The 16538-nt window shown below is 32.6% G+C and overlaps 4 protein-coding genes and 1 pseudogene across 4 annotated transcripts; 1 reads left to right on the top strand and 4 right to left on the bottom strand.

Moving 5' to 3' along the window:
- Positions 1-412: 412 nt before the first annotated feature.
- LOC134723080 (ankyrin repeat domain-containing protein 50-like) lies at positions 413-1534 on the bottom strand. Its single transcript, XM_063586719.1, has one exon. The coding sequence runs from the start codon at positions 1532-1534 to the stop codon at positions 413-415; it is 1122 nt and encodes a 373-aa protein (XP_063442789.1).
- A 63-nt stretch (positions 1535-1597) lies between these two features.
- Positions 1598-2068, bottom strand: LOC134723079 (ankyrin repeat and SOCS box protein 3-like). The gene has a single exon (XM_063586718.1). It carries the CDS (start codon positions 2066-2068, stop codon positions 1598-1600), a length of 471 nt encoding a protein of 156 aa, XP_063442788.1.
- On the bottom strand, positions 2068-3597 carry LOC134723078 (ankyrin repeat domain-containing protein 50-like). The gene has a single exon (XM_063586717.1). The coding sequence runs from the start codon at positions 3595-3597 to the stop codon at positions 2068-2070; it is 1530 nt and encodes a 509-aa protein (XP_063442787.1).
- Positions 3598-12209: 8612 nt separating this feature from the next.
- LOC134723077 (uncharacterized) lies at positions 12210-14704 on the top strand. Its single transcript, XM_063586716.1, has 3 exons — positions 12210-12223; positions 13987-14190; positions 14424-14704. The coding sequence occupies exons 1-3, from the start codon at positions 12210-12212 to the stop codon at positions 14626-14628; spliced, it is 423 nt and encodes a 140-aa protein (XP_063442786.1). The 3' UTR covers positions 14629-14704.
- LOC134723076 (uncharacterized) lies at positions 14695-15782 on the bottom strand (annotated as a pseudogene).
- Positions 15783-16538: the final 756 nt, after the last annotated feature.

Genomic DNA, 16538 nt, shown 5'->3' with positions numbered 1-16538 from the left:
ACTAAATATAGTAAAATACCCTATTAAACATAATTGGAAAGTAATTAACCTTACAACAAATCTTTTTAAAGACGTCACTGAACCATGAAAATGAAGTCAATGAAAATGGACATAAGGCAGATGAAAACGTCGCAGCACAAGGCATCCATACACAAATCTTCAACCTAAAATTTGAAGTTTTTTCCGAAGTTTACTAACGCCTCCTTCGCCAGGTCACTATCCCCATTTCGAGCTTTCTGCAACAGAAATCGCATGCTCGACAGAAATTGCATAATTATTTTCAAAAATCTAAGTTTTGCAAGGTTTCTTAATTTTCATTCAAAAAATAAAAATTTACTAATTTTAAAAACAAACATTTAACTTTTGATAAAACCATGAATTATGATACTCACTAATAAAAGTACTTTCACATTTAACCATTATCTGAATCTTTATCTATCAACATCCTTACTATTTCCGTGTATCTATTACCAAATGCACGCATTAAAGGTGACCACCCATCTTGATCACATTTATTACAATCTGCTCCACTATCCAACAACATTTTTACAATTTCTGTGCTTCCTTCTTCACATGCAAACATTAGAGATGACCACCCATCTTTGTCGCATTTGTTACAATCTGCCCCACTGTCTAACAGGATTCTCACTATTTCAATGTATCTATTACCACAAGCAGGCATTAAAGGTGACCACATATCTTTATCACATTTATCAGGATCAGCCCCTCTTTCTAACAAAATTTTTACTATCTCTGTGTATTCTTTAGAACAGGCAAACATTAAAGGTGACTTTTCATCCTCATCGCATGAATCACAATCTGCGCCCCTATCTAATAACATCTTTACAATCTCTGTGTATCCTTTTAAAGAGGCAAAGATTAGAGGTGACCATCCAACTTGATCCAATGTATTACAATCTACCCTCTTATCTAATAATATCTTTACAATCTCTGTGCATCCGTTAAAACAGGCAATCATTAAAGGTGACTTCCCTTTTTTATCGCATTTATCAGAATCTGTCCCTCTATCTAACAACATCCTTACTATTTCTGTGTATCCTTTATTACAGGCAAACATTAAAGGTGACCACATATCTATGTCCCATTTATTACAACCTGCTCCACTGTCTAACAACATGCTGACTATTTCTTTGTATCCATTACCACAGGCAAGCATTAAAGGTGACCATATCTGTTTAACACATTTATCATAATCTGCCAATTTATCTAATAATATCTCTACTATTTCTGTGTACCCTCTATCACAGACTAGAATTAAAGGTGACCACCCTTTGTTGTCACATTTATTACAATCTGCCCCACTGTTTAGGAGTATCTTTACTATTTCAATGTATCTATTACCACAGGCAAGCATTAAAGGTGACCACATATCTTTATCACATTTATTAGGATCTGCTCCTCTGTCTAACAAAATCTTTACTATCTCTGTGTATTCTTTAGAACAGGCAAACATTAAAGGTGGCTTCTCATCTTTATCACATCTGTTACAATCTGCTCCTCTATCTAAAAGCATTGTTACTATTTCTGTGTATCCTTTAAAAGTTGCAAAGATTAGAGGTGACCATCCAACTTGATCTCATTTATTACAATCTGCTCCACTTTCTAACAGCATCCTAACTATTTCCGTGTATCCTTTACCACAGGCAAATATTAAAGCTGACTTCTCATCTTTATCACATTTATTACAATCTGCCCCTCTTTCTAACAACATCATCACTATTTCTGTGAATTCTCTACTGCAGGCAAACATTAAAGGTGACCACTCATCTTTATCACATTTATCACAATCTGCTCCACTATATAACAACATCTTTACTATCTCTGTGTATCCTTCAAAAGAGGCATATATAAGAGGTGACCAGCCAACTTGATCCAATGTATTACATTCTGCCCCTTTATCTAATAACATTTTTACTATCTCTGTGCATCCATTAAAACAGGTAAGTATTAAAGGTGACTTCTCATCTCTATTCCATTTATTATAATCTGCTCCTCTTTCTAACAATATTTGCACTATTTCTGTGCATCCTTTACCACATGCAAACATTAAAGGTGACCACCCATCTTTATCACATTTATTACAATCTGCCCCCCTTTTAATAACATCCTTACTATCTCTGTGCATTCATTATTAAAGGCAATCATTAAAGGTGACTTCTCATCTTTGTTACATTTATAATAATCTGCTCCAAAATCTAACATCATCTTTATTAGTTCTGGGATTTCTCTACCACATGCAAACATTAAAGGTGACCTCCCTTTGTTGTTACATTTATTACAACCTGCTCCACTATCTAACAACATCCTTACTATATCTGTGTACCCGTTATCACAGGCAAGCATTAAAGGTGACACTACATCTTGATCACATGTATTATAATCTGCCCCAATATCCAACACCCTTCTTACTACATCATTGTATCGGTGATAACAGGACGTAATGAGAGGTAACCACCAATAGTTATAACAATCATTACAATCTGCCCCTTTATCTAACAACATCATTACTATATCTGTGAATCCATTTGTACATGCAAGCATTAAAGGTGACCACAGATCTCTATTCCATATATTACAATCTGCTCCACTATCTAACAACAGCCTTACAATTTCTTTGTATCTTTTAGCACAGGCATACATTAAAGGTGAACATGCATCATTATTACATCTATTACAATTTGCTCCCCTTTCCAGCAATATCCTTACTATATCTATTCGTCCAAATGTACAGGCTACAGTTAAAGGTGATTGACCATCATCATTAAATTCATCAATTTCTGTTCCTTTGTTTAACAACTTTATCACTATCTTAATATTTCCATATGCACAAGCATACGTCAAAGATGACCAATTATCATAAATGGCTCCCTGGTCTAACAACATTATCAATATACCCGTATGCCCATGTCTTATTGCCATTTGTATAGCTGACTGTCCAATCTGTGAATAGTTTTTGCAAACTGCTCCTTTGTCTAACAACATCCCAACTATTTCTGTATGTCCTTTTGTACAAGCAGACAACAAAGGTGACCACTTATAATTGTTTAACTCGTCATACTCCACTTCTGCGACTAACAACATCCTAACAATATCTGTGTGTCCATGGTAACAAGCAGTCATTAAGGGTGAAATCTTGTTCCTGTCAAGTTTATCGAAATCAACGCCGTTTTCTAAAAAGATTTTTACTATTTTTGAATGCCCATATACACAAGCCATCATGACAGAAGACCAACCGTTATTGTGACATTTGTTGTAATCGGCTCCTGCGTTTAACAATACATTTACTACATCTGCATTACCATTGCTACAAGCAGTCATCATAGGAGACCACCCATCTTTGTTACATTTATTATAATCAACATTCTTGTCTATAAACATTTTTAATATTTCTGAATGCCCATTTTCACAAGCCATCATTACAGGAGACCAACCATTATTGTGACATGTATTGTAATCGGCTCCCTTATTTAACAAAACATTGACTATATCTGCATTACCATTGCTACAAGCAGTCATCATAGGTGACCACCGATCTTTGTTACATTGATTGTAATCTACTCCTTTGTCTAACAACATCCTTACTATTTATGTATGTCCTTGTTGAACAGCTATCTCCAAAGGAGTTGTCTCATCATTTCTATATACATTACAATCAACTTCGTGTTGAAAACACCATCTAAGCATAGGAATATCACCATCAAAACAAGACAACAACAGTGCAGTATCTTGGTTTTCGAAATCACAGGTATGTGCTAAACGTCTTTGGTTACATTTGTCCAATCTATTCAATAACCGTAAAAATCTTATCTTGAATTTAGGAATGTTCATATTCGTATTACAAAATACTTCATTTACTATCCCCTTTGACCAGTCGTTAACCAACCTTTCCATGTATATTTGATGGAACTTAGGAGGCACAACTATTATGAACTGGTCAGATTCTTCTTGTTGTTCTAAAAGAAATCTTTCACATATCAATCTCTTATGTGCATACTTAATTAAACACTGGATTATTTTCTGTCCGAAATAAAAAGTTAGAAAGTCAAACACTTTGTCATGTATACTTTTATAAATATTTTGTTCCTTCTTTATATATGTTTGCTTTAATGCATCTAGTTCATCTTTCAAGATAAGTCTCGATGTCCCTTTGTCGAGTCTACATGCCTCACATGTGTGTTCAATGATAGCTAATGTTTCTTTGTCTAAATCGTCTGTCAATAATTCTTCCTTTATGTTGTTGTTAAACATTACACACAAAGCCAAAGCACCATATTTTGCGTTACATCCTTTCTTTGACAGCTTCTCAATATCTGCTTCGTAAACTGAAAAGGGATTTTGAAAAAAGTTTGTAATATCCATATCTGATTTGTCATGGTACAGTTTACAAATCAGTGGAAAACAATCATATACATCATAATATTTAGTAACTTTAGGAGCTTTTGCTTTGAGATATAACTCAGCAATTAATATTTTTTCAATCTTCTACAAACATAATGTCTCTGATAACAGGTTACAGACACATGACTTAAATAAAGATAAAGTTTCAAACTTTTTATCCTAAAACACTTGCAATCGACATGCGACAATGATCTTTGCCACTTGTGTTTGAAGAATTTCCTTTAAACGTGCCATTACAGGTTCCCAAATTTTCATGTCAATTTGGTTGAAAGAATAGTTACCGCATAAATCATCTATCACAAACAATATTTTCTGCTTTGGATTGTAAAACTTGACAATGTCACCTGGATCATTCACCAAAAGAATATCGTATCCCTCATCTGCCATCTGTAATGCCACATGTCGGAGAGTTGCTGTCTTCCCTACACCAGAACTTGCAGTTATAGTTACACAACTCTTCTCCTTCATACATTTCAGTGCATAGTCAGCTCCATTGGTGTTTATATACATTTGATCCTTTTCCTTCCAGTCTTCAAGTATATGGTTGATTTGTGCTATAAATACAATAAAATGTTTACATTATCAAGTTTGGACTTTGTTTTAATGACTCAATGTTTCCCTCTGTAATAAAATAACATATACTTTCACTTAAATATTTTGCTTTACACCTTTTATGTATAATGTTAGATACATGTTAACCACTTTTCATCAAAGAAATATCCTGACACGAAACTTATTATTAAATGGGAATCATTGGCAATATGAAAAAGAATCAAAATTACATATCATGTGAATGTGTATGATTACACACCCTCTAAATTTACTGACAAAAAGTGTCATGACAAAAGTAAACACGTATTTTTGTCTTGAAACAGAAGCATGCAGGATCCATTAAAACGTTTAATCCCGCTGCAAATGTTTGCACCTGTCCTAAGTCAGGAATCTGATCTACAGTAGTTGTCGTTTGTTAATGTAATATATACGTGTTTCTCGTTTCTCGTTTTGTTTATATAGATTAGACCGTTGGTTTTCCCGTTTGAATGGTTTTACACTAGTAATTTTGGGGCCCTTTATAGCTTGTTGTTCGGTGTGAGCCCAGGTTTTTCAGTGAAAACATAGCATTGAGGTGTATTTTTCGGAATTTTCCGAGTATCACCGGAATGCCATGCGATAACGTTACGGCAAGACATGTGCTAACACTTGAAGCATGTGATAAACTTTTCATATTAGCCCGATAAGCACCAATTCGAAAAATATGGAATTTACGTTAAAAAGTAAAATCACAAAAATACTGAACTCAGAGGAAAATCAATTTGGAAAGTCCATAATCACATGGCAAAATCAAAAAACAAAACGCATCAAAAACGAATGGACAAGAACTGTCATATTCCTGACTTGGTACAGGCATTTTCAAATGTAGAAAATGGTGGATTAATGCTATTATCATACAGTAAAAATCATATGTTATTTAGTCTAAGTATATGATAATAACTGTTACAATCAATTAATACTTTTCTTTATAAACCCTGATTTACAATGTATATTCTTTTGTTAATTTTTTGATTTTTCCCTTTGAATTAACAGGTAGGAGACTAATTAATGTTTGCTAGTATTGCAGTTTTCAATTGAGTATAGCTGTAGGGCAATTATATGATAACAAATAAATCAGACATGTGAAATTAAAATTTATCTAATTACATGTAGCACAAATTAAATTAAAAGTTTGACAAATATGTTGTTTAAACTGAACCTTGAAATACATATAAAGTCTGGAAGAGGTCAGAAGACAAATATTTAATTATTTATTAACCATTATTCAATTGTATTCAAAACAATTCAGAGATCAATGATAATCAAGTTTAATGGGTCATTATAATCTAATATGTAGTGAACTTTTGTGGTTTATTAAATAGATGAAGCTTGAAGTTATCATTTCATAATATATAAAAAAATATCCTTTTTCAAAAATACTATGGTATTATATTAAACGTTATGATTTATTCACATCATTGGTTTTTTTTTAAATTCATTGTAATCAGATGTAATCATGAGTACTTTGCCAATGTCATCATTAATTTAATCAGATACTTTCAGAATGATGTAATCGTTAATCTAATTTAATCGTACAAATGACAAAGTAATTGTAATTTAATCAATTACATTGGAAGTAATCAGACCCATCTCTGCTAATGCCAAGGTCGGTTCAATTCCCTTTTCAACTTCCTTATTGAGTAGTTGATAGATAAAAAATAAAGAGAATAAAGGAGAAGTTTCACGAAATTGGACCTAATATTTTTATATTTTTTAAATCGGGCACAAAAATTACAAATTTCACGTAGAAATACTTGTGATTATATTTAAGACAAACATGCTTTAATTAGCACCTTCCTGAAATTTTTTTTGAAGCTATGACCCCTTAAATAAACATGATTTGTATTTTGGGGTAAATTTAGTAAATTTTTACCATTTTTGTTATTGCTTTTTTGTAATAATTATATTTGTCCGCCATCCACAATCCAAAAAGTTTTATTGATAAATTCTATGTCAAAATTGGAATCTTTTGGTGACAAAATATTTTGGATCGTAGGTGGCGGCCAAAGGGTTTTTAACTTTTGAGGTATACAAATTGTACAAAATCATCATGTTTTGACAAATGTTCAAAATGGGCTTTTTTTGAGAATATCATGTACTTTTATGTAAAGAACTGATTTATTTAGCATTAAGGCTTTTAAAATAGACCCATTTACGAACCTATTGTGACCTCTTTGGTGTTGTATGGCAAAGTTGATATTTCAGGTCATTTTGTGCCATAAGTGAACTTAGTCCTTTATCAAACCTGATAATTGTTTTTATACAGGTTTATGAGTGAATGTGTTTGAATGTTTTTACCTGTAAATGTGACTATGTTTAGAGAAGTTTGTTCTTGTCCAGTACCACACTCTCTATGCAAAGTTAGTGTATGATATGTGCACCTTTAACTTAACCTATTTCATCGCTTATACAAAAAGCAGAAAATGATTTTAAAGTTATTAAAGTACGTAGAAACTACAACGTCGAGCAAATTAGTGTAAACAGTATAACACTTGATCCATGCTAATCTAAATTAATCTCAACCCTATTTGGAATTTACCATAATATTCAATATCTGTCTTAGTCATATCTAGGTCGCACATTTGAAAATTATATTTTTGGTGCAGATTTATAAGAAATGAGGAAAAGGCGTCATATAAACAAAACATTGCAATGTTATCAGTCGTAGATTTAAGTCTTGTACCTAACCGTTAAATTGGGTCTCAAGTTACACTTTTTTTTTAATTTATCATATTTTATTGAAATCTGTACATTTGTTAGTTTGAAAACATCAAGTACCGGTACCTTATCCCGGCCTCGTTAACATTAGTAAATAACATATATATGTTCCGGACCATATGAGTATTTGGACCATACGCGTATGGTCATGACCATATGCGAATACTCATATGGTCCGACCATACGCGTATGGTCCGACCGTACGCGTATGGTCGGACCATATGAGTATAATACTCGTTTGGTTATTAACGGGCCGGACCATATGAGTATTTGGACCGTATAAGTATTTTTTTAAATTACATGATAAAAAGTACATAAAAGAGGGACGAAAGATACCAAAAGGACAGTCACACTCGTAAATCTAAAACAAACTGACAACGCCATGGCTAAAAATGAAAAAAGACAAACAGAAAAACAATAGTACACATGACGCAACATAGAAAACTAAAGAATACACAACACGAACCCCACCAAAAACTAGGGGTGATCTCAGGTGCTCCGGAAGGTTAAGCAGATCTTGCTCCACATGCGGCACCCGTCGTGTTGCTTATGTGATTACAAATCCGGTTAAAAGTAAAATTCGGTAGGTCAAATTCATGAAAGGAAAGGGGATTGTAGTTACGACGTAAGGAACATATCCGATATCATTTGTGAAACGGTTATTCCATAACGGTCAACCAACTCGTGATGGCGTCCGTAAAATTTACGAAGGGATGATTTCAACTTCACCATTTGGAACTCTTGGTTAAATAGCTTCCTTGTAAGCAGTAACCCTCTATCGAGAAAATCATGATAGGAAATGCAAGCACGGGAATATCGTATCAATTGGGAGATATATACCCCGTATGCAGGTGCTGCTGGAATGTTGCTACTTAGAAATGGAAAGTTCACAATTGGAAAACTGAAATCATCTCTTTTGTCGTAAAGTTTTGTCTTCAACCGACCCTCATTGTCAATTTCTAGATGTAAGTCAAGATATGAAGCAGCCTTAACTGTATCTGTAGTATCCTTTATCTCCAATTCGATGGGATAGATGCGATCCACATAGTCACCAAATTTTGAATTGTTTAGTGAAAGAACGTCATCTATATAGCGGAAAGTAGAGTTAAAGGATATTGCTAACTTCTTATCTTTCTTCCTAAGAAGTTCCTGCATGAAGTCAGTCCCATAATAATAAAGAAACAAGTCAGCAAGTAGTGGGGCACAGTTTGTTCCCATTGTGATGCCGACAGTCTGTTGAAAAAACACGTCCTCCGAACGTAACAAATATGTTGTCAATCAAGAAATCAAGCATCTTGATAATATCGGTTTCAGAGAATTTTTTGTTTGAATCAGAATGATTCTTTACAAAGTAGGATTTATCCCTCCCTAAGACAAGATACTTGTATCTACTTTGGCCATTCTTTTTTATGAAGCAAAGTAATACCAACTCTTTTAATTTGTCTTTTAGTTTGGAATGTGGAATACTTGTGTAAAGAGTAGAAAAGTCAAATGTTTTAATACTGTTACAAGATGAAAGAGAGTTAGATTGTATGTACTCTAAAAGATCTTTGGAATTTTTAAGTATCCACATCTGATTCACGCCACCTCTAGAATAGGCAGTTTCACAATAACTTTGAAGCCCGTCTTTGATTGCTGATAAAATAGATGTTAATAATTTAGAAAGGGGTTTCGTGGAGCACTTGGAAGACCCAGCAATATACCGTTGTTTGTAAGGACACTTATGTAGTTTAGGTATCCAATACAGTGATGGAAGATCCAGTTCTTCATCTTTGGTTGAAATACCAAAGGAACAAAGAACAGACCTATGATTATCCAGGATTTCCTCTTTGGTAAGTGTCGTGATGGTATATGTTGGGTTTCCAAGTGAATTGTCTATAACTCATAAACTTTATCTAAAAAAAACAATGATGGTTACATGACAATGTATTATTTTTTTAATTCAAATACTTCGTAAAAAATTAATTTTGATGCTACAGTTTTCCTCGCTAATTACATTCTTGCATGTAGGCTTGGGGTGATATTTACTTTCACATGGTCTCATATTTTTTTGGCGTTTTCAAGTCTTGGTTGTGCATGATCCTTTTCATATTTCTACGGTGTTTTTAAGGAGCTCTAGATCTCAAATATCATAAAATGATTGCAAAACACCATATTCACAAGACAACTATGTAAACTATGTTTCTTTCCAGCGACTTCTTGTGTAACAGTTGATTAAGATTTTTTTTGAATTATTTTTTTAAGTTGCCATTCACTCGTAAACTTTAACAAATCGGTAATATCATCGGTATAAAATGTGTTTATTATTTGTTTTGACAAGTAAGTAAAATTAACTATGTGAAACTTTTAATTGTTATATATAAAATTAACTAATCTGTTCATCATACTATAAATCAATAAATTTACTTATAAGATAGCCTCTTTTTAATGAACGGTCATATTATATGACGAGTTTAGAGGTATTAAAAGTAAAATGTAACAGAGTGGTAACTACCCCGCCCATACGCGTACGGTCAAACCATATGAGTATATACCCATATGGTCATGACCATACGCGTATGGTCCAAATACTCATATGGTCCGGAACATATATACAGCTGTTAGTTTTTGTTAATAGTATACATACAATTTTCCATATTTGAAAAAAATATATTATAAACCATAGCAGGAATATAAAAAAAAGAAGTTTACCATTAAGATAATCAAACTAAATTATCTAATATAACAACTGCACAGGTTATGAAAAATATATAATGTGAGTAGTTGAAGTAATAAAAAATAAATATATATAAGATATATATTTTAAGTATGTCCGTAGATTATTTTGAATTCAAAATTATTTATGAAAAGAAAGGGAAAAAAAACAAATTAAAAAATAAATAAAAAAGAAACAAAAAAGAAACAAAATTGAATATATATAATTGACAGCTAAATATTCAATTTCAAAGAAATTAAAAGTTTTTTATTTGTTGTTGGTTATTTATTTGCAGAGATGAATTATGTAGTTCTTTCTCATGTAAGAGACAATATATCATATGACAATTCTATTTCTACTAATTTATGTACACATATATAATGTAAAACAAAATATCTGATCATTCATCGAGAAGGATGGCAAAAGCATTCCCACTTTTGTTATAAATATCAACTCTTTTATTTAAACAGCAATTAATTTTTCAGTGTTGTATAAAGATTTTATTTTACTTTGCACAGCCTGCAGTGTTAAAGCTTTCTTAAAATATTTGCAGTTGAAAATATATTGTTTTATCTGCATATAAATTAAATTTGCAACATTCCCCCTAAATGATTTTGTAATATCCCCAAATAGAAAATTTTTAATGGTGAATGGAACACTTAAACCATTTGACAAAAAAACATGAATCAATTTTATCAATGAACGTTTGAACAATCTCACAATTCCTAAATAAATGTACAATAATTTCTACTTCTTGGCAAAAAGTACAATTTGGGTTGTCAGTAACCTTAATTTTATTCAAAAAATTATTTGTACCTAAAAGATGCTGATTTATTCTATATTGTAACCACTGCAGTTTGGTATTTTTTGTGACTTTTGAAAGTAATTTAAAAATTAATTTCCATTTCTCTTCATCTACCTTTACAATTTGATCCCATCATTGATCAAGTTGCACTTAAGTGTTTATTATTCATAAGGAAATATGATAACTTGTTACACTAGAAACAATCGCACCACTGATGATTTTTTTTTGTAGAAGAAACACTCGTCTGGTGTACAAAATATTTGTCCTGGTATCTATTATGAGTTAATTTATTAGAAACTTCTTATGTTGTTAGGTCCTAGACCACAATTGTCGTCCATTGATTTTCTTTGTCTACGAACATAGTCCCTAGTGTTGACAGTGGGTTACTTACTAATTTTTTGTATAGCCTTTCTAAATTTATTTCTCCATGTTTTATGCCTCAAATTGCAAGGAGGGGGATGAAATTACACTTTGAAAAAAATTTGTGTCCCGAATTTTAAAGGAAAGTAGTTATTTGGTCCAGCTAAAAAAGGTGAAAAATAAGCACTTTGGAAGCTGTCAAATGATTTCAAGACCCCCTAAACATAAATTTGTCCATATTTTGAGTTAGAGCCGATGACGTTTTCTATAGTTACTTATTTTTGCGGCTACTTTATTTCGCGTTTTACCCTTTCTTGACCACTTCGCGGATATTTAATTTCGCGATTTTCTGATTAACTTGATGAAGTTAAATAAGGAAATATCCAAGGTTTACATATTTGCGTTATTTTTCTACTCGCGAAACTCGCGAAAATAAATCGCTCACGAAAATAAGTTGGTTTACAGTAATTTGTCCAATATGTAGTACAACACACTGAAACATTTTATTGAGAAACTGCAGGTCGGATTTTTAAAATTTTCATTTATGTTCTAAAAGACATGCACTACGAAATAGATGTGGTCTTGACCATGTTTATTAGCTTATCCTTTATAAAATACCATATGGTGCCCTCTATGTATGATTTGTTTTTGATAAATTGTTTTGCTGTAATGTGCTGTGCTTGTTCGTATTAAATTGATGATTTATGTGTATTATAAAATATTGTTCAATTTCAATCAATTTTTGAATAGCAAGTTATTGATAGAAGCATCTAATGTTGATTGTAAGTAGTGTTGTTGTTTAAAAAATACCCTCAAAGTCTTAACATTTAACTTTACATGTTTTGAAAAATCCTTTCAAACTTGCCATGATAACAACACAAATCACCGTGCGAATTTTGCCATTTAAAAACTTCTAATAACAATCAAAGGGTCCGTTCCTATAATTTAATACGCCTCGCATTAAAATAGTTATAAAACTAAACTATTACAAAGTTGAAGAGCATGCTAAGCCTTACATCTATCATACATAGGAATCAATGATGACCTACAATTTGTTAATTTCTAATATTTAAAAGTTTAATCTATGAACTAATGTTGCTTATTTCTGGCATTTAAAGGTATCAATCGTTATATATATATAAATATAACACTATACCCCCAGTTATTATGATTGTTTAAAGTCAACAGTATCAACAATAATTGAAGACTAGATATCTTCCAAGTAATTGTTGTTATCTAACATTTCATGGAATCAACAACAAATTCATTGTTCTAATCTCTTTCGTATAGAAGTATAAATCATGACCTCCCAGTTAATCTGAGTAACACTGAAAAGGTGCACATAAGTATTCAAAGTTGTTTCTATGTATCGACATCCAAATATTAATAGGGCTTCACAATTACCCCTTGTCTTTCACAGTACGACTATTGTTCAGTGAGCAGTAAACACAAGAGTGCACAGGCTAAATATTTGACCGTTTTTATTATCATGATCGCATTTATACTATACACCTCATATTGTCATACTAACTCTTGATAGCATGCGAAAAAGTGCGTCACATATGGCCACCGAAAGCTCTTTTTTTGAGAGCCCAGGTGGTCGTGTGGTCTAGCGGGACGGCTGCAGTGCAGGCGATTTGGTGTCACGATATCACAGTAGCATGGGTTCGAATCCAGCGAGGGAAGAACCAAAAATTTGCGAAAGCAACTTTACAGATCTAACATTGTTGGGTTGATGTTTAGACGAGTTGTATATATATATATATATATAAACGAGTCTAAATTGAAAACTACGTTCAAACCTATGACTGCGTTGGATAAAAACCGCAATTTTTATACGTGTGCATGTCAAACAAATTTCGTTGTAGAAGGGTCTAAAAACAGCACAAACAACATTTTCCAAAAGACCAAAAGAGTGAAAAAGTATATTTAAACAAAACGCATTTGACTAACAGGTCGAACAACTGATGTTCTTTAACCCTGCTGACTGCCATTGGCGATTGCCAAATAAAATTGATCACAGGTTGTAACAAAATGGATCTTATTATAAATTTAATACGTCACAGAAAAAAAAATATTGTTAACTTGTGGACAGGATGTATATATATATATATATATATATATGTCACTGTGCAGCCGTCAACAATTAGCAAAACCTGTACCGTATAGTAAGCTTTAAATTTGTATTGTATTACCAATGCATGCGACACTGTACGTGTTCAATACAATAAGCAGTGACTGGATAAGAAGTTGATAAAAACAACTGCGACATCTATGATAAATTTTTAAAACAAATGTTGTACAAATGTACTTCCTTACTAAATATTATACACACAATATACTAGTTGTGTAAATTTCAGAAGTATTGTCAGACTAATTTATGTATTGATATTTACAGATTGAGTATTGCTGCTCTTCATTATAACGAGAACCGTGGGAGACAGCAAGCAACAACCAAGACTGGGGAACAGAGTTTCAGTATGTGTTACCCAAAGACCAAAAAGGGCACTGAGGCAGTGGTCAAGCCAAAGAAGGCTGCACCAACATTTGGTAAGTATTTAAATAACATTATTGGAAACTTTACTGCACCAGATATCCATTTGTAAATTTAAAGTACCTTCAGAAGTACACTGTTTGATGAGATTTTAAGAACAATTTTAAACCAGGACAGTTAATCCAAGCTGTTGATAAAGGAAGTAAGTTTGATATGGAATTCAGTAATTTGGTTATACATGTATATATATATATAAGTATATCACAAAACTCTTCTTTGACAAAAAAAAAGGTTGTAGCTTAGAAGTCACTCTTTATTATTTGACGATTGTTTATTCATAGTAGTGGTTTTTTTTCATTTTATGTGACCCTCATCAAACAGGCTTTGGTAGAGAGAAGACGAGAAGAGTTCAAATCATATACATCTGCTTCTGATGATGTGCATGTTTACAACAATCACCATCCAGATCACATGACATCAACATTCACCCCGTTCAGGAAGAATGACCTTATTCAAAGACACAGATCACGGTTTCAAAGACAGTAAATAATGACCAATCCTCTTTTCCAAACAAGAAAAGTAAAAAAACAATTTGTATTCAAATTTTAAAATTTAATAGTTGAATACAACTGCATATTTTAAACCAGAATATGTCTCTGATGGGAAAGTATCTCTTATTTTTACACCACATATGCTGGTAATATCCTTCTGTTGTGTCGTCCTAGTCTATGCCAAATCCATTGAACAAAACGTCTGTATGACATGAAGCGGTACCTCCTGTAGATAGAAGTTTCATGTTAAAACAAACGATTGTTATAATCTTTATTTCAAGCAATCATGATAATTGTAAATATAAAATTGTTGCATAAATATAATTATGATTGTATTTGTATATATGAATGTTGCATTAATAAAACATTATTGTCATTGTAAATATAAATTGTACCATAAATACGAAAATTATTTGTATCAATTGTATATAACTTTTATTAAGACGCATGTTAATAACTTTGTCAAAAATACCATTGTTTTCTAATTGACTGTTAAAGAGTTGTACTTCTATAGTCTGATGGAATTTGTGTTCTTGGATTCTGTCAGGTGAATGAATAATTTACGGAGATTTATGCAAAATGACATCTAATCTAATTGAAAATGAGATGTGGTAAGAATGCCAATGAGACAAACATCTACCCGAGTTCATATGGCCACTCATGTTTGTGGTGCTACGTTATATCAAATTATGTGAGAGCTTGGAGTTTTTTGTCTTGTTACTTGTTTAATAATTTGGAGTTTGCATGATTAAAAGGCCAGACTGGTGAGAATATTTGGTGTCTTTGATTCGGTCAAGGCGTGGGTAACATTTTTTCTGCATCATGACAGATCGCTTGTTTGGAAATTATGGAGCTAGCGATGAACAGTTTAAAAGAGACAGCAGCATCACGACACTAGCAATGTGCAAGCTATTATGAAGTTGTAAACAAATATGCAAGTTATCACAAAGGCAGAAAATGAATATGCAAGGTCAAGATGAATGCAGTAGAAAGAAGAAAAAAAATTTACTCATTTGTTGGCTCGTTGTCATCAAAAGGTCCCACATTTTCCAGGTAAGCATACATGCTAACCTGTAAAACGTGTCTGTTGAAGCAGTTAGCAACAAACACTTCGTGCTTTGTGATACACTGCAGGTCTTCTGGTTGCATGTGGAAACTAATACATTCAAACAACATGTACATTCTCCAGAGGTTGTCATGGGTTCACAATTCCCACAGTCACACTTACAAAATCCGAAAACAACATGTAGGCCTTAATTTACACTACCGAACAACTTCAATATAATGAATAGTGATAGGATACGAAATAAATGACAAGTCACAAAAATAATGACATTGCATGACCAGATTCATTTATATTCTGAAGCCTCCCCCTCGCTTAGTAGTCCTACAATATTCTACATTATATTTAAAGTTGATCCAAATAAGAGCGGTCAATGAGTTAGTTGTCAACTAAAAATGTACGATTTAGATTAGAGGCGCACGTAAAAGTATACGACTTTCAGTTCAATTATTCGCATAGTTTATGACTACTTTGTATATAACCAAAGAGCAAATTGCTCTGAGGGATACGATTGCCGTTGTTTCATTGACACATGAATACATCTAGCTGGATAATATTATTTTCAAAACTGCACATGTAAAATAGTAACAAAATAGCAAAACCTGGATAAAAGTGTATGAACAATGTAATAGGCCTATTGTGTTTTATTTTTGTACTATCAACTCCAAGTTTACTTTCCACAGCGGTCACTGAGACTCAGAGTGAGCAGGTGAGAGAGGGTATTTCACTTCGTATCTTATCACCTTTTATCCTACGTTAATTCTAGGAGGAACCCCATTCCCAACTCTTTAACTATTTAATTAATACGACGTTTATTGTCAGAACGAGCTAATACTCGACGT

This window comes from Mytilus trossulus, chromosome 6, assembly GCF_036588685.1.
Source record: "Mytilus trossulus isolate FHL-02 chromosome 6, PNRI_Mtr1.1.1.hap1, whole genome shotgun sequence".
NCBI lineage: Eukaryota > Metazoa > Mollusca > Bivalvia > Mytilida > Mytilidae > Mytilus > Mytilus trossulus.
The sequence above is the reverse complement of the archived record's forward strand: the minus strand, read 5'-3'. Positions and strand labels throughout refer to the sequence as shown.

Excerpts from the sequence above, each read along its gene's own strand:
- LOC134723079 (XM_063586718.1), bottom strand. The coding sequence starts at position 2,068 with ATGTTTGCATGTGGTAAAGGATGCACAGAAATAGTGCAAATATTGTTA.
- LOC134723080 (XM_063586719.1), bottom strand. The coding sequence starts at position 1,534 with ATGCTTTTAGATAGAGGAGCAGATTGTAACAGATGTGATAAAGATGAG.
- LOC134723077 (XM_063586716.1), top strand. Across the intron at positions 14,191-14,423 it reads ACTGCACCAGATATCCATTT|TAGTGGTTTTTTTTCATTTT; the intron begins GTAAATTTAAAG and ends GTTTATTCATAG.
- LOC134723078 (XM_063586717.1), bottom strand. The coding sequence starts at position 3,597 with ATGTTGTTAGACAAAGGAGTAGATTACAATCAATGTAACAAAGATCGG.